This window comes from Gambusia affinis, linkage group LG14, assembly GCF_019740435.1.
Source record: "Gambusia affinis linkage group LG14, SWU_Gaff_1.0, whole genome shotgun sequence".
In the NCBI taxonomy this organism is placed as follows: Eukaryota; Metazoa; Chordata; class Actinopteri; order Cyprinodontiformes; family Poeciliidae; genus Gambusia; species Gambusia affinis.
The window spans coordinates 18,784,592-18,809,860 of record NC_057881.1 but is presented as its reverse complement, the minus strand read 5'-3'; the positions used below and the strand labels follow the sequence as shown (position 1 = coordinate 18,809,860).

The 25,269-nt window shown below is 37.0% G+C and overlaps 1 protein-coding gene across 2 annotated transcripts in view; it reads left to right on the top strand.

The window, feature by feature from the left end:
• The window catches only part of vps50 (VPS50 EARP/GARPII complex subunit), a 107,493-nt gene that overhangs the window by 49,670 nt on the left and 32,554 nt on the right, over nt 1-25,269 (top strand). For both annotated transcript variants that reach the window (XM_044138321.1, XM_044138322.1), the window contains exons 13-21: nt 3,123-3,255; nt 9,330-9,418; nt 9,554-9,648; nt 10,760-10,858; nt 11,964-12,054; nt 13,442-13,627; nt 14,903-15,021; nt 16,461-16,567; nt 17,592-17,713. In XM_044138321.1, coding sequence (XP_043994256.1) covers nt 3,123-3,255; nt 9,330-9,418; nt 9,554-9,648; nt 10,760-10,858; nt 11,964-12,054; nt 13,442-13,627; nt 14,903-15,021; nt 16,461-16,567; nt 17,592-17,713 — 1,041 coding nt within the window. The remainder of the gene's footprint in view (nt 1-3,122; nt 3,256-9,329; nt 9,419-9,553; nt 9,649-10,759; nt 10,859-11,963; nt 12,055-13,441; nt 13,628-14,902; nt 15,022-16,460; nt 16,568-17,591; nt 17,714-25,269) is intronic.

The window sequence follows — 25,269 nt, the reverse complement described above, 5'->3', positions numbered from 1 at the left end:
TTAAAAGATAGTTTCACTTCTTCTTCATTCCCTGGTCTTCCTTTTTTTCAATGCAAATAAGAGAATTTACTTAAAAAATGCCATAGGTGGGTGGAGGAGTTTGACTATACATTCTTCTGTAGTTTCAGCGACTGTAAACTATAAGCCTTTACTAAAGAGTCTTTTCTTTTTGGGCCTGAATATCTTTTGTGTGCAGGAGTTTATTTTGTTTTAATGCTTCTTATTATGGGGTTGGTTATTATATGGTTGTTTTTGACATCTAATATATTTGAAATTTGGAAAAGTCACATTTTTGTAGTTACTGCTGTTCGTAAACATAAAACGTTTCCTCATTTTATTTTATTCTCAACAAAGCACAGTTTTTGTCACTGCAGCACAGCAGTGATGACACAGGTTGGTTGACTTGATGCTGCTATTGGAGAAGCACCTTAAGCTTTGTTCACAATGATGGGTGCAGCCGTCTTCAGTCCAGTTAAGTGCAGTTATTATGTCCCAGTCTGTGTCCGTTGAGCCCTTCAACAATCTACAGACAGGTATATCACACACAAACAGAACACCAGAGCGCTTCTATGTGGGTGTAGCTTAGGTTACTTCTTCTCATTAAAGGCTCACTGAGCAGAAGATCTCCGCCCACACACTGAAACACCTGTCACCCCAGTGCCTTGGCAACACACTCTTGTGCTATTGGTGGCCGATGGAGAACATAAAAAGTCAGCGTGAGAGTGGTCTCGTCCGAACTGGCCTGGAGTTTTTCAATGCATGCTAGAAATGTACTGAATTAACTGGCTGCTGTGCTCTAATGGTCTCCAACCTTCTATAATTGTATTATTAAAAAAAGTGTTGCATCCTTCATAGAGACTATGAGATATAGTAACGTCAAAGGCATTACTGGACTTCATGTTATTCAAAATATTCTTAATTTCTTCACAAAGAATATATATTAAATACAGTGACCCTCATGGTAAAACAAAAAAATAATAAATACATATTGTAACACGTTTTGCCTGGCGTCAACCGTAAAGGCAATAAAGCATTGCCTGGACTTCAAGCAATGCTAATAAATCTGAGTCATGCCATTTGTTCCTTCAGTGGCCTTGGGATCTCTGATAAATGTAACAGAGTACATGAGGGTTTCTTTCAGAGTGCTTCCAGTTATTAATTTACTTCAAATGTTTTGACAAATGTTGTGTTGAGAGATTGTCTGATGCTGGTTTATCAATCGTGGTCTGGGATTTGAAAGAATAAATCCTTAATACTTCTGCTGTTTGTAAATGTGTTATTCTTGCCGTTACAAAGTCTGCAAAGAATGTTGACGTGTGTTACAAAAACATATTAAGTTTTAAAGAAAAAAAAAAAACATGGTCATCCTGTACCTTAGTGTTTCTTTAATTTTGTGATTAATTTGTTTGTGAGCTTATTTGCAGAACTCTGCTTTCTGATGGTAGGGCCTTGAACTGTGTCAGTGCTAACCACTGTTAGCAGCTGAATTTGTCCTAATTGGATCAAATTGTGAGTCAGGACACGTACCTGTGCAGACTCTAGGACCAAAGATGCATAGTCAGGAGTGTTGGTCAACATCTTAGACTTTTAGTTAGATTTAATTTTAGTAAATTTTTATGAAATGCATTCAAGTCATAAACTGATAACACCACCTTAGCGGTTTTGATTAATGTAAATTGATACTAAATGCTTTTACTCTGTGCGCATTGGTCCTTGCAGTTGCATAGAATTTGTTTACTTGAAGGCAGTCCACAGAGAATAAATCCTTTAGCACACACACTAGCTATCGTCACCTGTACTCTTTCATTATAATGAAGCAGTAAAAAAAATTTTCAAAACCTCTGTCTGTCTAAGTAGCACCATGGATTGGGGGCCTTCATTCTTAAATATTAAGAAAACCCCTACCTGCACCAAGATTTTTTTAAAAGTCAAACACTACTGCACCTTTGGCTTTGGAGGTTTGCTTAACAATCCCCAGGGAGGGTAAGTAATCATATAGAGGTCAAACTTTTAGAAGAAAAAAAAGATTTAAAAAAATCTAATCTTGACAGAATAAACAAAGATGAGAGCCTTACACACATGATACTGGGGATTCACAAACTTTACACATGCACAGTCGTGTGCAATTTGACATTTCTTTCTTTAAATTGGTTTTCTTTGATTTGAATTAAACATCACATGCTACTTTGTTTTATTGTGAATCAAGAGAAAAACAGTAGCAAAACGCGAGTAGAAAAACGGACCAACAGTTAAAACATAAAACAAGCAGGATATTCCAACCAGTGAAGTGTTCACAGCTTTCGGAGCAGGATTAGAACACTTTTAGTGGAACCACCAGTAAGTGATTTATTGGCTACCCATTGAAAAGTGACAAGTCAAGCCTTTTTTGTAGTTGCTTATTATTGCTAACTAGTTTTTGTGTGTTTCCACTTGTGTCTTGAATATTTATCTTTGGTGATGAGTTCCAAGTCTTTATCACCCTAATAAAGGGCTCCCTTCTGACATTCTGTATTAGATTAAGTTTAAGATGTTTTCAAACAATTATGATTGGATGATTTCGACAGGACAATTTCTGGGGTTGCTTCAACACAGGAGATTGTATGTTGAGGATGTAATCTCAAAGCTAGAGTTGTGAGGAAGTTTCATTTTACAGCAAGTCAATACACAAACAAACAACTCAGAAAATAGCAGAGGAGGGTCTTTGTTGTATTGCTGTAAAACCCACACACCTTAACTTATGTGTGGAAAATAAGGTGGAAGTAAAGCTGGCTTTTTTCACTTACTAGCAATGCAAAACATAAATAAGAAGACTTCCAATCAATAATTAAAATCTATGGAAGACCTGTTGTCATAAAATATTTCAGTATGTAGATTTGTTTGCTCATCTCTCCTCAAAGCAATTACAGATCACTTATTGATTGCAATGTGTGCATGACAAAGATTTAGCCGAGTTGTAGACATCTTCAAAAAAGATGTGTTTAGAACATTCATGTAACCATACCCATTAATTTCTTTTCATGCGACTCTTGGAAGTGAAGTATTTATGACTTGCTGAGAAGTAAACAGTTCTAGAAAATGATGCTTGATCTAGTTTTGTCTTCCTTGCGCTTTTCTTTTGGCAGCACATCACCCTCGACAGCTACATTCCCTGCCTGACAGATCTCTGCAAGGCTCTTTGGGAGGTGATGCTGAGCTACCACCGCACCATGCAGTGGCACGAAGAGCATGACAAACAGAAGGCCGTACCATCACAAGGTAGCAGTGATCCTTTTTGTAGTTCTTTCATTTCAGAAAAGTATTTCTGTCTTCTAAACTGTTAGCTATTGACTGGGGCTGCATGATGTTAGAAAATCATGTGTTTCGATTATTATTGGTCAGTGATATGACAATAACAGTTGTAATAATTGTATATTTTGTCTTTTTTGTGCGTGTCCCATTTACTATGTGCATTTTGGGCATAATTTGTAATATGCGTGGACATCTCTTTCACTGCGATTCCATGCAGCAGGCTGATTAAGGCATTGATATGCAAAATCAAAGAGATTTGAGTCCTTTGCAGTGCAAACATGTTGATATTCCAGTCTGCTTGCTATATATTGAGCAAGCCCTGTTTTGATTCTCCAAACCTTCACAAGGAGCTCCCTAACTCATTGTGGAAGCTTGGTTATGGTTTATCTAACGTGCTTCTTCTTTCTTTAATCTTAAAATCCGTTTTAAGATTAAAATAATCCCAAAAATAGACTTTCTATACATTCAGGTGTGCAAAATTAAATGAAATCCTGTGACCAGGTATCCCACTGCATGTGGGGCTGCAGATCCTTTTTCTCCTACAAACTGAGCATGTTCTTTGATTTATACTGAAAATGTAAGATATACACATCATGATTATGTTTCACTCATATTAGCTGATGTATTTGCTTTTAGGAGAACCGCTTTCTTGTACCCTTAGCTACACTCAACCAGGAATACGTCTTCACAAATCAGGTGTGCCTCTGTGGAGTTTTATGTTTTTTATGACACCAGGCAATTAGCAGCAATGCACAGTGAATAAAGGCAGAGAGGTGAGACATTTAAGAAGCTAAAAAAGTGAAACCAGAAATTATTAGATGGCAGTTGTTGTGTGTTCAGTTGAAGTCTATGGGTAATTAGTGCTAGATTGTAAAGCTGGGCTTGGTTGTGTTAGGAAGGTTTCATGTGTGGGTGTGGCTTCAGTTAATCTGATGAGAGGAAATTACAGAAATTAATTTTTATTTTGCTTTGTCCTGACTTTTTAACATTTTCTATACTTTGATTTGTTTATTGATTTTTTTTTTGCATGCAGTTTCAGTTAGGCCCAGTGGTTTAGAAAATTAAATTGAAAGACATAAAAAAAAAATTGCATAAAATTATTTTTGCTTTTGGTTTTCTTTTTCATGGACATGTCAAAAAGCCTAAAGGACAAACGTATGAAAAATACATTTCTGTTTATTTTGAGGAAGAACAAATTGCATTGCTTTCCCTCAAGCTTTACACTGCGTTCAACTTGGATATTTGCTTGGATATTGGAATGAATTCCCACTTAATTTCAGTGCATCTTAGTTGCAATTTGGAATATCAATGAGATTTTCTGTTTATGTGGCGGTACGTTTTATTAACGACACATTTCAGCAACAGTATTTCTCAGGATCTTATGCAGGATCCTGCATCCTGCATAAGATCCTGCAGAAGAACAAGCTTGCAAAGAACGCTTTGCCAGCAGAATGAATGCACAGACCATCAGTCAACGCTCTTTTGTTTCTCTTATTCTTTTATTAGCTATTGTACAATGGAGAGGCTGATATTCTTAATGGAAAATCTATTTTTCTTCTTGATAGACCTTTCATCTTAGTGCACTCATTACACAAAATCTGTGCTCGGATGTACGTGTAAATCTGTTATATCTGCGTTCTTGAAATCCCAAAGCTTTTTTCCCGCTACACGTTGTTCATGATTCAGAACATGAAAACACGAAGATATACAAAGTACTCCTAACAGGTAATGTCTGCCTTTCTTTTTCTCAGTATTCAACAGATGCCATCTTCTTTGGCGGGTAAAGGACATATTCTAATTTAACTTTCACCAGTCACACCTATCATCTCAGCACTTGATTGAGTGTCACTTATGTCTTCGGTGCAGAGGTGGCCTCTGCTCTGGCTTTGTAGTGGTTTTCACTCTTTCCTCTTTGCTTTTGGGGAGGAGGTGTGTGAGTGAATTGGGTGGGGCTTGTGTTATGTAGAGATTTGATGAGCCTGTTGAACATGGTGTTTTGCCTGGACTAACGGCAAAGCTCCAAAAACTCCACCACCTACCAATCATATTTCTGCAGTAAGTAAAAACCGACAGGCACTACTTAGCTGTGATATCAAAAATCATGAGCTTAATAATGTGTCAGTACCTTTTGTCCACAGGGCAAAGACAGTGAGGTGCTTGGGGCTTCATGCCAAGTCAGAAGCTGACAGCTAGTCCTTTGAGTCTTGTTTTGTGATGTTTTTTATGCAGTCATTGGACATTTTATAGGTGTTTTTTGTCAACACCAACAGCAAATCAGCTAAAGCCACTAAATACATTTAGATAGCTAGACTGTGAGAAACTGAAGTTAAAACTGAGGATCAGAACTGGAACCAAAGGGGATTTAAGGTACTTTGAACGTTGCATGGTTCTTAGGACCAAGCGGGTTGGTCTGAGTATTTCAGAAACTGCTTCTCTCCTGGGATCTTTGCACACAGCCATTCCTCTGATTTACAGAAAAATGTCTGAAAAAGAGGAAATGCCCAGGTAGCTGTCATATGGATGAAAGGTTCCTTGTTGGTTTAAAAAAAAACAACTACTTGCTTCCTGAAGCCTTTTAGGAACCTTGTGTTTCATTTTTGTGGGATGTACTTAAATCTTGATTCTTAACATTTTGGTTTTCATTTCTACATTGTATGCGTTAGAAATTATTGCAGTTTTATTCAAATTTGGCACAACAATTGTTTTGTTAATAAAATGACCAGACTTGAAAAAGGTTTCCAAGAATTAAGTACATATGTCGTAACCATGCTATCACTGGCTCCTTTATCTGATTTAACAGAGATATTTATGAACATTGCTAATGTGCATGAAGTAGTGCTGTTACATTCAAAGCTCTCTTGGTGTTTTAATACTACATAGTTTTTTTTTCTTGTTGTGTAAAACATTATTCAGTTTGAAAACATTCATTATCTACACTGAGAACAGCAAACAGATGCCAGGTGCTGAATCAAATGACCTGCACAAGCTGGAAAAGAGATTAAAAGCCACAGCATTGACCCCGTGTGCATCTTTAGTTACTGATTTGAGAGGAAATGAAGTCCTGTTTTACTGATGTTGACACAGACTTGTCAGGAACAAGGCATGTTTAAATTCTATCTTTTCTCCCAGTGTGATGCATACAAAATAAGGCAGCTATCAAAGTAAACCAGCCTGCACTCGAGTCGCTTTAGTGGCATAGAAATATTTCATAGAAAACTTCTCGCAAAAATAAGTCTTGAACTTTCAAAAGTGCTCAGGTTGTTCTCTAGCTCTGCTTTACTCACCTATGTGCAATTTTGCTACATCAGGAAGAAAAAAAAATAGATAACATTGCTACTATCATTATCCAGCCTCTTTGAGGACAGGAAAGGTGGCTGTTTGTTTTGTGATTTCAGAAATAAGTTCTGTGGTTTTGTAGAAATAAATTACTGACCTATTACTTTGTCGTCTGTTTGGGTGTAGAATGAGGGTAGAGCTTTATTTATACTTGTAATTAGGGGAACTTCTGGAGAAAAGGAGGCTGTCCTATTATCGGTCACTTGTGTTGCATCTGCTGGCAAATGCAGTGCAGTACAGATACTCAATTTTCCAAGGCTTTTCTCTTCTGTTTCCTGCAAACATATTAACACTCGCAGCGAGTGTTAATATGAAAGAGAGGTGACTGTTAAGAAAGCGATAATTGTTTTTAGATATTTAATTCTGCAGCACTGATCGATTTCAGTTTTTGTGGATTTCCTGATCAGTTAATAATTAGCAGTTTCAGCTTTCTCACCTTGTTTTGGAGCTATGAGCTTTCTCCAACTCAGTTTCAATTCGTCTTCCCCAAATTCTTTTGCTGTTTCTCACAGCCCCACTCATACAGTGCCATCAGTGTGCTCATTAAGTCGAACTTTATGTGTCAAGCTGCTTTCTCACTCCTTCCTTTTTTGTCTTTTAATGAGTCACATACTTGTTTCCACTATCTCTGTCAAATGTTAATAATTTTAAAAATCTGACCTGTGATATTAGGGTCAAGAGAACCGAGGTGGGAATCAAAATATCCTGCACTGCTTGAAATTATTTGATCTTTCCTTATTGGAGGAAATAGCAAATTATCCATAAATGTTAGAATTGAAAAATGGTGTAGGGCTGTCAGCTGAATTACATCAGAATAAATGCAAAAATACTGAAAGGTTTATGCAGCTTCTAACATTCAAGCCTGATGTACTTCATGCAATTTCCAAGAATGATGGGTTGAAGCCAATGCATTAAGTGACATACACTTTTTTTATTAACTGCTGAAGATGTTTTTCCTCTGGTAACTCCAGTAAACCTAAATATAAATTTAAATTAAAGACCATCTCATTTAGATTTCTAAAATGAGATGATACTTGTCTATCAGCTCATAGACAAAAATAGTTATTTCCATCATTCCTTGGCTGCCAAATGTTGCCAAAGAATGAGTATGTTAGACATTGGCCACCAATGACTAACACAGTGACCACTTACCAAAACTTATGGTTCAGTTTCCAAATTTTTTGTTTAAGCAGGTAACAAACACTGCAGTGGTTTGGTTGTGTTCATCAAAGCAGCAGTGAATAGAAGCAGCAGAAAGTCTCACTTTTCTCTACATTGTCAGTTTGTGGTTCATACTTATGTTTTATGTAATTGACTCCTTATCTATGAAATCATTCATATTTAGAAGTATACATAGACTATTTTTATCTGTTAGACATGCTGTGTAATTAAAAAATTGCTACTTAACTTAAACCATAAAAGAGCAAAGTCTGACTTCATCTGTCTATGTAACAATGCATGTTCTGGATGCCATCAGACATTTCTGTCAGCACAGAGAATATAAGTGAAAAATTAAGGAAATTGGATACATGTTCTTAGTCGAGGAACTATATATTTATCTGACAATCTACCAGTTGGCCTTGGTAATTCTTAATTGGAAAAATTCTGCCCTCTTCACTAATTCTTCAAAATTTAGGGGTATCAGATTTTGCATCACTGGGTCTTTGGGGAACGCCTCAGTGAGTTGCAATAAGTAGCTGTGGTACTTGTGTCAGTGCTTTATATTTATACAATAATTACTTTTTCACACAGGGCCAGGATTGTTTACATATCGCTTTTCTCTTAATAATGCATCAAATCACTTTATGAAACTGCTTTTAAATTTGCTCAAGTCATGCTTTTTCAATATTAAAATTACAAAACATTTCAGTTTGCCAAAAGGAAAAAAAAGTGTAAGGGAGCAAATCTTATATTTTATACCACTGTAATGGTCAGTTATTTTGCCAGATAGATGTGGAATATTTTTTTCATATTTTTGCTAGTATATAATTTATTGTCCTGTAAATGGAGTACAACCAACCACATCGGCAGTCCAATTCCCGTAATGTGATTTATTTTAAGAATGACAGCTGACTATTTATTGACTTAAAGGCTAACTGTTGCTGGCTTTCCTAAAAATCTATTTTCTGCAAGGGAAGCAACTTCAGATTTATTGAAGCAATTTTCAGCTAAAGAGGAGTATTGATGTTGCCATAACGCTGTCAGCCGATCTAAGGGGACAAAACAATGGAGACGCAACAAAGAGGATCGTGAGCTCATGATGGAGGAGGAATCGTGTCTGACAGCAAGCAGGACTCGATATTTAGCGGTCGCCCATGCCTGTACTGTTGGCCTCTGAGCTGCTGTCAGTCGTGTACCTCTGCTGGGAGTTTGTGACCTTCGTGTCTTCTAGATGTTGACTGGCAACAAGGGCTGACAGCTTTTCTCAACTGAGTCCTCAGCTGGCAGGGAAGGACTTTAATAATATGGCAGATTTACTGATCAAATGAGGCCGCATTTTCACATTCATGTTTCTATTTATCGGAGCAGTAGAAATGTTTGTATGCATCCTTTATCTAACAGCAATTAGCATTCTTAATCAGCTTAACTTAACTGGCTGTTGATCTAGTTTTAGGTGGAAAACCAGAATGGAAAGACATTCTCTCTGTTCTTTCCGTTAATGTCTAATAATACTTTTTGGGTACTTTCTTTGATTTTTCCTGTAGATGATGCAGCAGGAGAGCCTGATGAGTTGACTGTGGACCGCAGCTATGTGAAGAAAAAGCTGGAGCATGGACTGACGCGGATCTGGCAGGTTTGCAGTCAAGCATTACCTTTTGTCTTGTTTTTTTCTCCCCAACTCATTAGCTTTCTATCAGGTTCTGACTCCACTTACAGCACTCATCTTTCAAATTACCAAATCCATCCCTGTCTCCGCGTCTCTCCTCAGGATGTCCAGTTAAAGGTGAAGGTGTATATTCTGGGAACGGACATGTCAAACTTCAAATACGATGATTTCATAGTGGTACTAGATGTCATCAGCAGGTACGTGTCAGGGTCGGTCCAGACGGCTCGCTTTTATTCTGCTAATTGGGCTTCATTCTCTTGCTTCCGCCGTTCCGTCCTCTGTGGGTCACATTAATCAGATTGACCTGCAGGATTTTTCAGTGTGGTCTGTCTCCATCAGAGTACTTATTCTTTGATGTACGTCCATTCATATTAGGGAAATTAACCTACATCACTTCCTAAGAAGGTTTTATGAATGAATGTTTATTTAGATTTGTCATTACTGGCCACATTTACTCTGATTATATCTACCCTTCCTTTTGTCTATCCACTAATCTATTTTCATATTAATAATGCTATATCACTCATTACAATGTTGTAAGCTGCTCGTTTTAGTTAATTAATCGGGTTGACCTGCAGGATTTTTTTAGTGTGGTCTGTATCCATCAGAAACTTTAACAAACTTCAAAACATGCTAAGAATGAAATGTCGCGTGAACAAGATAAAAGTAAAAACAGACAATTAGATAAATCGCATACCAATTACATTCAACAATCCAATATGTGATTAAAAGTAGAAGTTCATGCATGTTCGATAAAATTGTAAACAAGTGTGAGGAAGTAGATGAAAATATCAGATTATTTAGTTTTTTGAAGATAAGAATTTAGTTTGGCTTATTAGACACATCCTCCTCACATTAGGTTTTCTTTCCCTTTTTTTCTGTCTCATGTCTGCTGAGTTATAGTTATATGGAAAGTGAGCTGATATTGCAGCTGTCTGCTTTCTGTCAAACAGACACACACAGCAAAAAATACTCCAGAGCCTTCAAATTCTGTTTGATATGTCTGCATTTTTTGTGTCCTAAACAGGTAAATACAGACACTTATATAAAATAAAATGTACATTTTTGATGTGGGTACAGAGGCAATACGTAATAGGTTTGTACTACTCTATAGCAAAATCCCTGTGATTTACCCCATATTTCAGTTCTTCCATACTCTTGCCCCTAATGCATTTTACAAATTCAGTTATGTAATAAAATACAACACAATACAATCCAAAAAATAACTAAGCTCTGATGAAATTTTTTTTTGGTCGGGATTTCTTTTCCACTTTTTTTCTCTGTCCACACCGCATTCTGCTTTTTCAGGTTGATGCAGGTTGGTGAGGAGTTCTGTGGCAGCAAGTCAGAGGTTCTGCAGGAGTCTATCAAACGCCAGAGTGTGAACTACTTCAAAAACTATCACAGGTGAGAGGAACTAATTGTTCTTTTCAATAATGTGAAAGTTAGTGACTGAAAAAAAGGTCTTTATATACTGTAAAAGCAAAAGCCTTCCAGCCTGTAAATTGTTCAATGAGGAGAGAACGTTCTATGCAAAATGGTAGCCATTGGCTAATTCTAACACACTCCATCACTTGCATAATCCTCTTTGGAATAAATGTGTAATTACATGGCAACACTCAATGAGGAGAAAAAAAAATCCCTTTTACATCCTGATTACATTAGAGCCTGCCAACCTCATGAATATGTGCTCACAGTCACAGACGGCGCCCTGCCATCAGAGAGGACACACATTGATCAGCATTAAGGTTACGTGTCAGTGGTCATTGACGAAACGTCCAAAGATCAGGTGACACAAGGCAGACATAATGAATACATTTTAGGGTTTATGAAGACGGAATGGAGATAATTTGGGTATGAAAGCCTACTTGTAATTGGAAGATTGTAGGATGTGAAGAAACACGAGTGGCAGATGTCTGCACTATTAATGAGGACACCTTGAGAGTGATTTAGTGGCAATTAAGTGCAAAATGAGTGTTTAGTGGTACAAAAATGACAGAAATTTTATCTTTTTCTCTGAGTGATTTCCTTTCTTAGTTTAATCATCTTTTAATTCTTAATTCAATCTGCAGCAGGTACAACATTTTCCAATTACTGCACGTACCAAGCTTAGTTGAGCGTGCAATTTGTTGTTTTTTCTCTTCCCATGTTCTGTGTTCTGTCAACTCTTATATTTCAAACACCCTTAAGACATAAAAGGTGTCCTGCAGAGTTTAAAGCGAACACTGTGATGATATGTTACAGAGTATGAGATGTTATTAACTTGGCAGGTGAACGCCAGGGTGGCTGTTTTGACCTGTTTACACATCAAAACCTGTTACAGACAGGACACATCTTTCCTCCTTCCTGCTGGGTTTCAGTGACCTTTTGGTGGTTTTGTTCATGTTCACACAGTTAATCTCAGACTGTCTGAACACAGGAGCAATTTTGCAAAAGATCATTTCTTAGCTATTTAACAGATAACGTTTTATTGATTTATTGTTGTGCTCGTTTCTTCTGTGTTTTTGTCCAGAGCACGACTGGAAGAGCTTAGGATGTTTCTGGAAAACGAGACATGGGAACTATGTCCAGTCAAGTCCAACTTTAACATTGCCCAGCTCCATGTAAGTGAAAGTCAAAAAAAAAGCTGGAGTAAGATGACTTTTATTCATGCTTTGTTCACATATAGCACCCCATCACCATTAGAAATTTACATAAAAATCTAAATCCCTTTATATTTTGCACCTTTGTGTGAATGAGCGTGTGTGTCGGAGTGTTCTTAGTGCTCATTATGAAACCTGAATGAACATGAAACGGCTGTCGTCCCCGGTAGTATGCAGATTGTTTTTTTGGGGGGATTTTCCCGCGCTCTGGTGCAATAGTTCATACAAGTGAAAAGTTGAATGGCCCAGCCTCACTTGTACCAGATGTCCTTCACATATGATAACCAACAATGATCACTTTGTGTCTGATATATTTAGCTGAATTTAGCCAGAACATAAATGATCCACCGCTTTCGGAATCAGCCAGAATGTGGTTAAATTGGTCCTATGGGGTGCATTGAGTATGCATTAAGCTCCCCATTATGTGTGATGTAGCATGAGTGTTCCCAGACTGATTTAAGCAGACCCAGATCCTATTGAGCTTATAATGATTTGTGAATGTGGATCGTGGCATGCCTGATTCACAGTGGATTCATTAGTAGAGAATTTAAAGCAGGACAGGCCATGCTCGCACCATCCCAAGGCAACAAGCTAACATACCCACAGTGGGCTGGCAGTTCTCCAGGTGATTGAAACACATCGGCCCAATTCTTTGAGTACACCAAATATTATCTCTCTAAGTATCTGTAGACATACAGATTTGCCCATCCAAATCTGTATGTCGGTCTCCCTGTGACATCTGATTCTCTTCTACAAAAAACTACACACATCTCCAAATTGCACATGTACTATTGACTGAAGTAAGTTGGCAATTAGGAGCAGCTAAAAGCAAAAATGTTTTCATCAAGGTGGCAGAATGGGCGCCCCATATACAGAGGCGATTGTGCTCAACACGGCCGTCCTGGTTTTGAGTCACGACCTTGAGACCTGCTCTGCATTTCATCAAAACTTCCCTCTCCGCCCCCTGCCTGGTATCTGTCAACAAAGGTCACTGTGCATCACTTTAAAGTACTGCACAGCATGATGTGCTTGGCTGCCGTCCCCTTAACCTGCGTTCTTTGTGTATTACTTGTCCAGATATCAGTTTGTCAGTTTGTGGCAGTAGTATAGTAGTTTGGCAGGTAACAAAAAATCTTTCACTACCAAGGCTACCATCACACTCAAACAAGTGTCCAGGGTGCATCCAAACAGTCATGGATGTTCTGGAAATTGTGGTTAAATTTTAACCAGATCTAAAATAATCTTATTGTAAAGACATTAAAAAAAAAATCAATTATCTATCAGTCCCTTAGTGTCTTTTTTATAAGATGAAAATTGTGTTTTTGTTGTGACATTTTCTCTAATCCAGGAGTTCAAGTTCATGGGCCAGTGCCGCTCTCCCTCCGTTTCCCCAAGCAAACAGGCTGCCTCCTCAGCTGGCCCGGCTCTGGAGGAGCTGTCACTTTTCCAGCAGTATCATCAGGATGGGAACCCTTTTGAGATGCACATGGAGCACAAGGAAGAGGAGACTGAGGATGTTCTCGCATCTAACGGGGTACGACTTCAGAATTAAGAGTCATCGCGGGATTGCATGTCTGATCTGTTTAAGCTACCCTTGCCTGATTCTGAATTCTGTAAAATTCAGAAATAGCTTAAACAGAACTTGTCTGACAACATGAAGTACGCTACAAGTTCTCAAAAAAATAAATACATAAATTAAAAAAAAGTTGTAGGAAAGCAGATGAAGACACTGACATTTGTTAGTCTAGAAAGAGCTACAAAGCATAGATAAGGTGTTGGGACTCTAGTGAACCTTAATGGGAGCCGTTATCTAAAAACAGAGACACGATGGAATATTTTTGAACCTTCCCTGCAGTGGCCACCCAAAGAAAATGATTCACAGAGTATATCAAGGACTCAAGGAAAATAAAAAACCCAGGACCAAATCTAGGAGGGAAAGCAGAAAACAGTAGAACAAGAATCAGACCTCTGTCACAGCAGTAGTCTCCACTGCATGTTTTTCCTCAGAAAATATTAGATACTCCTTGATATTTAATGTAGGTCTTCTTTGATCGGAAAGAAGCGAAGTGGCGGGCCGTGTGTTTGACACATTGAGCAGCTTGCCATAGTCACCAGAAAATCTTGAAGGAAAATGTTTAGATTAAGACCTTTAATTTTTCAGAAGGCCTGTAATCCGAAGCACAATGGCATTTCAACCCCGAGTGGTTTAAAAAAAAAAAATAAAAAAATTGGAGTTTTCTACACTTAAATCTGATTGAGATACTTTGCTATGACCTCTAACAGATGACCTTTAAAACACCCTCAATAGAGCTGAATTCCTCCACAGACACATCGCCATTTATCAGAAATACTGAATGGGAGTCGTTGCCGTCAAGGTTAAGAAAACAAGTTGTTAGATTTATTGGCAGTCAGTTTTCCATGTCTCCTATAAAAACAAGTACAAAGCACAAAATTTAGGTTTATTTGATGAAGGCAACCGTTTTTGTCTTCTTGTCACACAAATGTCATGTTTTATGAGTTTATTTTTCTGATTTGGTACCTTAGTCAATGCACCCGTCTCCATTTGTTTTGTAACATATTTAAGTCATTCAGAGCGACTCTGTTTTCTCTGAAAATCCTCTTTAGGAAAACAAAACATCATCCTATTTTAGGAAGTATTTCTTTGATTTTTGATCTGAGGCATTATTGAATATTTTTACCCTTTCTACCTGAATCAAGTGAGTTTTTGTTTGCTTTTCTGACATTTTCTCCATTTGCTGAACTTGATTTCAATCGTCTCTGATCTTTATCCCTTTTAAATTTTCTCCAGTATGAATCAGATGAGCTGGAGAAGAGCGTCTATCAGGACTACGACAGTGACAGCGACGTCCCAGATGAGCTCAAGCAAGACTACGTTGATGAGCAGACAGGCGACGTCCCTCTGAAGAGGTAAGATTCCTCTGCCCTTATTACAGTGACACACGTCAAACTGACACACAGGCCAGGCTGTTTTAAGTGTGTGTAGAGGTTCACAAATCACAGAAGCACACACTGATCTCTCCTTAAATGTTTCTCTGAAGATGTTCCTAAAAGTGTGAAAGTATTCAGGGTTTTTTGGGGGTTTTTTTACCCCTTCAGCAGTCGGTTTAGTTCACCTCTGCGTAACCCTACTTTACTGCCAAAAAGCTTTCAAAAGCGTATTTTCCATTTTCTTACTACTGCCTCCTAAGTCACTGCTCTATTATATTTAAGGATAAGTCAGCATTTAATACTGGTGAATGTTTTTTTTCTTCTCCTGCATATATATATAAGCCTATTTAACTTTAAAGGTAAAATGAATCAATTGCAGCTCTGGAGGCTCTTTTTCTATATTTTATTTCTGTTTTCAGGATGTGATGAATTTAAATGGGTCTGTCACCTGTGCAAATACCATCATAAGCTTAGGCCTTCTCTCCACCAGCTCGTACATGCTCCACTAGAACAAGAACAAAGTTCTTTCTGGCCGGGACGTTTCCTTCTTCTCGAGAACTTGGCTGCAGAACTCTTGGAAATTCTTTATAGCTTCGTCCGACTGCAGCATTTGTATACAATAGTTGTCAGATACCACATAGAAGAAAGAGTTGACACAGCTGCAAGAACCTCCAAACCAAGTCGACAAAAACAGAATGTTATCATATTTTTGGTTTCAGAGACAGAGGAATCGACACCCCTCGCGCATTCGGATCACACATACAGAGCTCTCTGCTGGGGAAAAGCGCACACACCTGACAAAAATGTATTTTTCATGCCGTCAATGGAAAAGTGCAAACAGCAACTTATGAATGTAGGATTTATTTTATTAATTTAACATAATCAAAAATCCCAATCACCACATATGTTGTAGTAAAGAAAAACAACAACATTTTAGTATTAGTCACATGAAAATTACGTTTCCCAAATTTGCCGTGATCCACTGACATTGCAGTGCTTTTAGAGATCAAAACCGTTGAAACTCCATCTTCATTTATACAAAATGCTTACTAAAATGTTCATTTTAATTAATGAAAGCAATACTTACTGATGGTTGATCATTGAATGGATTGCGCGACCACATGCAGGTATATGACATTTCCGGCAATGACAGCAGCCAAGGTAATGACTTCTGGCTAATTTGGCTCATTGAGCTTGGTGTCAGGGATGTAGAGCTCCAGGATCATCAGTTCAAAGCTTTTCCCAGCAGCAGGCTCCAGCTGTATCTCTTACCATGTGTAATGGGTTCTGATAGATCAATTATAGGACTTTGACCCACACCAGCCAATCGCTTCCAAAGATTAGTGATATTAACGTCCATTACTTTCTCATGGTCTCCTCGTTGCTTTCTCTCACTCTCCCTCTTTTGCATGGCTCAGCGTGTCCCGAGAGACCATAAGAAGCAAGAAAAAGTCAGATTACAACCTGAGCAAGGCCAGCGCGCCGATTCTCACCAACACCACCCTCAACGTCATCCGGCTTGTTGGTGGGTGCTGCACGTACACACGAAAGCCCTTTTTTTCCACGTAACCTTATATCCTCCTGAGGAGCTCGGACTCAGCTGCAGCATGTGTTCCCTCCCACCCGCTGAGATTTCAATTTATTCATCAATAAGGCAAATCATTGCCGATTGACACGCGCTGTGTCTGTGTGACTAAGCTGCTCGAATAACGGTTAGCCTGTACCCTGAGCTCTGGCCTTTTTTTTTTTTTTTACAAGATGTTGCTCGCATGTTTTTGTGATGAGACTTTAAAGACTTCTGCACATCCTGGTTGATAAAATATTATCATGGTTGACGTGGAAGGATTTTCATGGACACATCAGAAGTAGAGTAGATACTTATCTTTAAGGCAGTGATGTTAGAACTGTTACTAAGTGAATTTAGATCGATTCAATTTTCTTGTGCATGAAGAGCAAAAACAAAAAATGTCTGAAAACTTACTTCTACCATTTTATTTTTTACTTCACTGGATTTGTTATACTGACTTTTTAGCAGACTAGAAAAACTTGAAGTCATTCCCATATACTCTACAGAGCTATGATGGAATCAGGTTGAACCAAATTCAAGAGAAACTCTGTAATAAGTAAGTTTGAGAAACAGTTCTGTCTGAGGCAAAGGGAGCAAGATTGAGCTTATTTCTTCTCCTCTCTTCCCCTCATCACTTTTTACTCGTTAGACACCTTGTTACTCTTCCTTTCCTGTGTATTTATAGCCTTTATCACCTTTCTGCTAAATGAAGACCTTGCCATTTGTGTGGAAATGCAGGATGTAGCTGTTTAAGTTCTTCTCTAAATAATGTAACTCCCTTAAGACTAACTTAAGGGAGTGTTTTATTATTTTTAATGGCCCAAAACATCTACTTAAGGTTTGAACCTTAAATCGGTATTTGCTTTAAAAATGCTCATCTCTTAATGACACCAAACAACCTGGGACATAGTGAGAGCTGCAGTCTTGATTCAGATTATCAAAGTATGTGAAATAACTCTTCCTTTGCATTCTCTCTATTCAGGAAAGTACATGCAGATGATGAACATCCTGAAACCGATTGCCTTTGATGTCATCCACTGTGTTTCGCAGCTCTTTGACTACTACCTTTATGCTGTATACACCTTCTTTGGACGCAATGACATGGTAAAGTCTTCTAGTTTTTTTTTTTTTGGTGATTTGTATATCATAATAAGTGAATTCTCGATGTCTATAATCCAGATGTGTATTAGTTTATAGCTATAATTTGCATATATCTACAGCTATAAAAGGGGATTTTTATGTTTGAGCTGTACAATGTCCCCTTTTCGTTAAAGTAACTATGCAAAGTTTCAAAGCTCGGCATTGTAATTGTAAATTTTAAACAAGTAAAAAATTATGTGTTTGCTTTCATAGAAATTAGTACAATTTGCATTTGCTGTGTTTATATCTACAGCTCCACATTTCACAAATAGTTTGTTACAACATTTTTTTTGTCTAATTATTTTATCCATATCACTTAAAACATCAATAACTGACACATGCTTGGTGTGAACTCATTCTTCTACAGATCAGCAACAAAACATAGACTTTACTAAACGCAGCTCAATAAATTGGTGTTTGTTTGAAACAAGAACTCATATAATTTAATTTTACTCAGAGTGATGTGTTTTCTTTTCTGTTAATTTTTTATTACAGTGTAGAGCTTGTAAAATTCTAAAATCAGAACTAGAATATGACATGAAAACGATAAAAAGGATTTTAGTGAAGAAATATTATACTGCTAATATATATTATCACTTACCCTTGCGGAGGACTGCTAACTTGCTCTGTTTCAGAAGTGATACTCTTCACAAAGAGGGTAAGCCATAAAGCTGGATGTTCATAGAGAGCTTTCTTTCAGAATATCAATGTAAAGTTTTTTGCTTTTTTTGTCTTTCCCTGCCAGGGGGTCTTTTGTGGGCTCTAGTGTCCCTTATTTGAAGGTAGGTGGCAGGAAAGGGGGAAGGAAAGGAAACTTAATTATAATTTTTATTAGTCAAAATGTTTATGTAATCAAAAACTAAACAGAAGAAATCCTTAAAACGTATTACGCTGATTGTGGAAAAAAAAATTATTTTATGTTTAATGTTTTTGAATAAAGATTTTGATTAACTTATTTAATGGGACCCCTTTCTACTGCTGCAATAAAACAAAGATCCTATTTCCACCGCCTGCTTAAATATAAAAATTGCCTGATTTAAATTTCGTAAACTGTACCTGTCCATGAGGGTTCGATAGGACTCTCCATGGATGTCCACTTTTTTTTTTTTTATCACAACAGCAACGTAAAATTTAAATAAGTGGCAGATAAAGAGTAGAAATCATTCTAAAAGCAGAAGAAGAAAAACTGCAATTGACTAATTTATCTTTAAGACACAAAATGACACAAGTATTTTTAAAACCAAATAAGGATTCCCTCAAACGTCTGTATAAGCAGTGCAGTATCATCACATCATAGACTGTAGTGGAAATTTAGAGCCCTCTGAGTGGAACACACTGTCTAACCCTAAAATAAAAATAGAGTTGTATGTACCTTTCAATGGTTTGTTTTTGTGCATCTCCAGAAAAATATATTTACTTAATTTCATTGAGAACTAAATATCTTTTTTTATGCTATGGACAGAAACAGCTGTTCCCTGCTGCTTTTATTAAATTGGTGTCCTGATTGACCTAATATGGAATATGGAAATATTGCTGTTAATGTAAATAATAACTCCAAGTTAATCCAGTGGTAAATTTAGGGATAGAATCGCTGAGTTATGGTTGAAATTAAACTCTGACGGGGCTCCGTAAAGCTGAGGCAACACTGAGAATCCCACATCCAAACAAATACGGACATGAATACAAAGTGAGAAATTTTGTTATGTTGTATATGCATCAATTACTATATAAACATATGTGTTGTAGTGCGAATAGTCTGCATAAGCAAATATATTTACTCTGTATTTTTTTTTGTGTACACCTCAGTTTTTTTCCTGTTATAATGTTTTGCTTTTGTTAATTTTTTAAAATATTCTCTCAAATTGTACACATTACCGCTAGAGATTCTTTAAGTTTATTGGATGATCTCCAGTAACACACTGAGTAACAACTAATCCTGTTGTTACTCAGTTCACATCAAGTTCACATCTAGACTCTGTAACATCAGAACAGTTAAAGACAGACTTACAGTAAACCAGCAACCTTTTTGCCGTTTATTGCAGTACACGTTTCAGCCGAGCAATAGGTTTAAATTTAGTGAGCCCAGTTCTTCACTGAATGTAAAAGCTTCGTCAGTTTTACTATTCCTCACGAAGAATGGAAGAAGGCAAAATTTGTGTCTTTATTGCCCTCAGGGAAATGGTAATGATAACAGTGAAATGACTTCTGTCCCTTCCAAATGGGAAAGATAAAGATAAAATATTCGCCATGGGGGCTTTTTTGAGTCTGATTGTTGACATGTTGCTGTGTGTGTGTGACAGTTTGCTAAGGCAATCTCAGAAAAGGTTTGAAGATAGACTTGTCATTGGCTTACTTTTTTCACCAATGTTATGTGTCCGTGTGATGTATGCGCATTTGCATTTTACCAGAGGTTTAATGAAACCTGCAGCTCATAAAACGAGGCAGTACATCGTATTGGGTTCACAAGAGTGAAACAAGACTGAAGCAGTATTATTGGAAAGTATAAGAATATCCATGTTTTTATTTCGTTGATAATGGTTTCACGAATTATGCATTTTGATCAACCTGGCATTAATGTAGAATTTCCCAGTCCATGCATGAATGGTCCATATGTTGTGGTTTTTATTGTTGCTTAATTAAACTGGTCCAAATTCTAAATAAAATCACATTTCTCTACAACACATTTTTTTTAATCATTCAGTCATACATGCATCCATCTATACATGCAACCCTTTCCTGAGTGACACCCTCCAGGAATCTCAAACTTCATTTAAACAATTTTTCTCAGTATCATACTATCCACTCAAGTTTGATTTATTCAGAATCTGAAGTGGAGATGATAATAGTATGTGATACTTGGTGTGGGTAACAAAATCAAGTCATCAATGTATTGCAATTAATTATTTTCCAAATCAATACTGATTCGGAAAACCTGTGACTTGATTAGCTCTCCTGACCAGTGGTGTCTCACCGTGTTGAGCAACACTTTCAAGAAGTGTAGGCACAGTCCAGGAATATTTGAGATTTCCCAGTGGAACGACTCACTTCCTTTAGCTCCCACCTTTTTCATCAATGGGATGAAGAAGAGCAGTGGATAGTGGCATGTTTGATGCTTGCTACTTGATGTTGAACACCTGACACCATTTGTTTGTCACCAAATGCTTGATGTGAAGTTGTCTTTTTCTTCTTCTTGAGTTAATTGGTGGCTAAGTGTGCATTAACACCACCCACTAGAGAAGCATGTGGTAAGATGGCAGTATTGTTCAAATATGCTTGAAATATTTGATGTGAATTATCTGTTTTTGACAAGAAAAACAATTTATTATGTTTACATACACTTCAGTTTTTTACAGTACTGTCACATTTTTAAATTTTGTACTTCAATTTGAGTTCAAATACTACTGTGCTACAGTATAATATTCTGAAATATTTTATTGCTCAAAAATAGCTATTCATATGGGCAGGAAAATAAAAAAATTTTTTTTTTAAATTAAGTATTGGATACAATTATTAGTAGGTGTTCTGGTTAATTGCTTGTATGCTACTTATTACTAAATCTAGAACAAAAATTCTAGATTTACATCAAAACGTCATATTGTATTGAAGTATTTTAACCAATATCAAATTGAATTATGACCCAAATAATTGTACTTGAATTGAATTGTGAGGATTTTAGCAATTTAATATACATTTACTTCACCAGAGAAAATCACACACTGACAAGTAACTAACTATTCCTTCCTATAGCGGACTTCATTTCGACAAAAAATCTTCTCCCGGTAATACCCAAAATATTACCGAATCTTTTTATGGCATCCCTTCTAATTTCAGCTGTTTTACATTACTTGGATGTATAATGTTTCAGTTCAGCATCATATTGTGAACCTGCCTATTTCCACTAATGGATCTCACCGAAACACGCACACACACAGTGAATGTTAATGTTCTTTTTCATTTTGAAAGAGCTCGTGGAAATTTACCTCGCACATTTGCTGCTGCCACGACCCACACTTTGCTCTCTTTTACGCCACTGGAATCGTGATTGAGCTGCCTGACTTCTCCCTCTTAGAGAGTAATGGTCGGACCTTAATATGTAAAAGAGTAAATATCTCCATTATCCGTTTAAACAACCACGGTTTGACACTGTGACACATATGCTAAAGATGCGTGATGTGCTTCGGTCAGATTCTTCATCACTGTTAACGGTAATGTGTCAGTCAGCTGCGGGGGTTGAGAGAGACAGATTTACAAACACATTTTTGGAAAAAAGTGATTAATGTTTCAAAACTCTGGAAAGTTGTTCCCTAAGAGGATAAATCAGATACCTCTTCTCTGGAAAAAGACAGTAGAGGGTTAGAAAAGACAAAAACAACTTTGATGATAGAGCTGCAAACTGAACAGATGAAGGCAAGAAATATGGGAGCAGAAAAAGAGGAGGTGAAATACTGTCTACCAAAACACTGGATCAGGAAGACTCAACAGAAGAAAAGAAAGAATATATCATTAAATGCCACACACTTCAGTCGAAAAAAATAGTTTCTCTGAAAAATTACCTATAACGCATAAAAAAGGTTGTTGTTTTTTTTCTCTCTGTTCGTGACGCACACATGATTATTCTGCATGTCTTGCAAATTTCTCAAATTCCTATATGTAAAAACTTGGGACTTTAGTATTAATTTTACAACAAGACTGTCATGTAAGCTCCAATTTAACCAATATCAAATTGATTTATAACCCAAATAATTCAGTTTGTCAAATTATCTCACACTTACAACTGAGACCATTCTTTCCCTCTCAATCGTCTCTTTACATCGCTTTATGACTGCCCTTTGGCCTCCAGGCTACACGATCATTTTAATGTCACTCGATCATGACAAATATAGTAAAACCTAGTTTCAAGGGGAATGCAAAAATGAGTTTTTGGCCATCATATCAGTTTTTCTCCCCTGCTGAATAAATCTGCTTGGGGATATCTTCTTACCATCATTGATGGACCTTGTTAGATGCAGCCAGATTAGTGGTAGGATCCCAAGATTATATCAGCCAAAGAATAAAACGTTGTCATTGGTTCGGTGCCAAGTGTTGGTGTGGTTAAGTTGGTATGAAGCCAAGCCATGAGGAGAGAGGGCAGGCCAGACACCACAGATAAGCTGCCATTCTCCTCTACCCACACTGTTAGACTTTTTATTGTAATTTTACAGTACCTTACTGGCAACACTGTTGCCAGTAAGTTACTGTAGAATGGTAATTACAGTAACTTACTGGCAACAGTGTTGCCAGTAAGTTGCCAGCAAGGTACTGTAATTACCATTATACAGTACCTTACTGGCAACAGTGTTGCCAGTAAGGTACTGTAATCACCATTCTACAGTAACTTACTGGCGACTTACTGGCAACAGTGTTGCCAGTAAGTTACTGTAATCACCATTCTACGGTAACTTACTGGCAACAGTGTTGCCAGTAAGTTACTGTAATCACCATTCTACGGTAACTTACTGGCAACTTACTGGCAACAGTGTTGCCAGTAAGTTACTGTAATCACCATTCTACAGTACCTTTACTGTTATGATATTTCACAGTTAATTTTTACTGTGAGTGTGATTTACAGTTATGACTGCTTTACTGTAAATGTAGTTTATAGCATAAAACTGTAAATGTATTTTATAGTAAAGCTGGTCTACTGTAAACTTGTTTCACAACATAATGTCAGTTTTACTGTAAATTAAAGTTTACATTTTTTAATACAAGAATATTTTACCATAAACCGAAAAGTTTCACAAAAGAAATTTTAGTCCAAGTACTGTGAATAAAAACAGGTATTTATTTTCAGCAGATTTGTTGAAATAAAATCCATTTATATATTCACAATGTCATAAAGAACAATGTCACAATACAATATAATGTGCTATAAAACAACAAAACCATAGAACACACTACAGGTCATGTCAATATTTTTATGGCACATGTATGTAGCAACATGAACATGTGTGCATCAAGTACCAGCCATAAACTATTAAAGACTGACTTTTAAAAATATATAGAATATACTTCATTTAAAAACCAGCAGAGGCTGCATTGTCAGAAAGCAGTTAACAGAAGCTTAAATGTGCTCTGTTACACAATACATCACAGTAACAGTGCAAGTGCGATAATGTACTATATGGTAGGCATTCATATCAATAAATATTGTTATATCAGATGCATTTCCTACATTAGAAGAACTTTTATTCCATTTGTCAAACAAAATCAGTGGGATCCATCTTGTGGAAGCTGAACTGTAAAGAATAAGACAGAAAATGTGGGAGGTCATGAGATGGTCAGGAAGTTATCTACATTTTCAAATCAACAGGAAGGCTGACAAATTAAACTGAAGTGACAATGTCCAAATGCATAAAATCATTGGCATAAAGCAGCATTAAGTTGATAATTTGTTTAAAAAAAAAAAATCAATTACACTGAAGTGATAATAGAAGCTGCATAAAGAATGAGCAGGACTGGCTTCACTTCAGGTTTTTGGATTGTTTATGGCAAAAGCAGTCAGTCAGTCTTCACTAATTCAAGCGATTGCGTATATTGAGACCCTGCAAATGTCCCCAAGGAGACGATGAAATACAACATGTCATAACAATCTTTTTAGTCATTTTGTTGGTGCTGATGGATTACTGCAAAGGTGTGCCTAATAAACTGAAAACTGCATAGTATAAAAAAAACACCTCAATTAAACGACTACACACTTAAACATTTCTGTGATTTAGTAAGAGATGCAGCGACATCCACTTTTCCCACGGACACAGAAAAGATGCAGGCTACTCTAAAGGGCTATTGTGTAGGAATCGCATGCCATTTATAAATAATCATTAAAATCATATTAAAAAGGCTAAAGTAAAGTCAGAACATGCAAGATAGGAGGAAAAGACAATAAAATAATAAACATTTGGTAAAATGCTTACCTAGTTGGAAGTCCTCTATTCAAATTCAGCGAGTCGTTTGAGGAAGGTGGTGATCCGGGAGTTGACACTGACTACTTTCCTCTTGACAAGACTTCCCATCTTGCAGCTTGTACTGACTTTGGCTGTGCATTTGGTATCAACATCTGGATTGATCCTCACAAAGAATCTTTTAACAGAAATAAAATATATTAATTGTATTTTTTAAAATGAAGACATACAATACAGCAATCAGCTATGGTTCTTCATCATCAGTCAAACTGTCATTAAATTTTATTCATAAATGGCTTGGTGTAGAGTACTTACAGTTGTATCATCTCCAGCGTGGTGGATGCTGACTCCTGATACTCCAGATTGAAGTCATAATATGACCCAAAAAGACAGCAAGGACGCAAAGTCATGTAGTTGCTCAGGTTCGAAAAATACCTTCTTCTCCATACTGACCATCCACCAGGTTGCAGACATCAAGCTATTTCCTAAAATAGACAAACCCTTGTCAAGCTAATGCTAGTGAGTAAAAGTACAGACTACCATAACTATTACATACATTGCTACAAAAAAATTATAGTGATA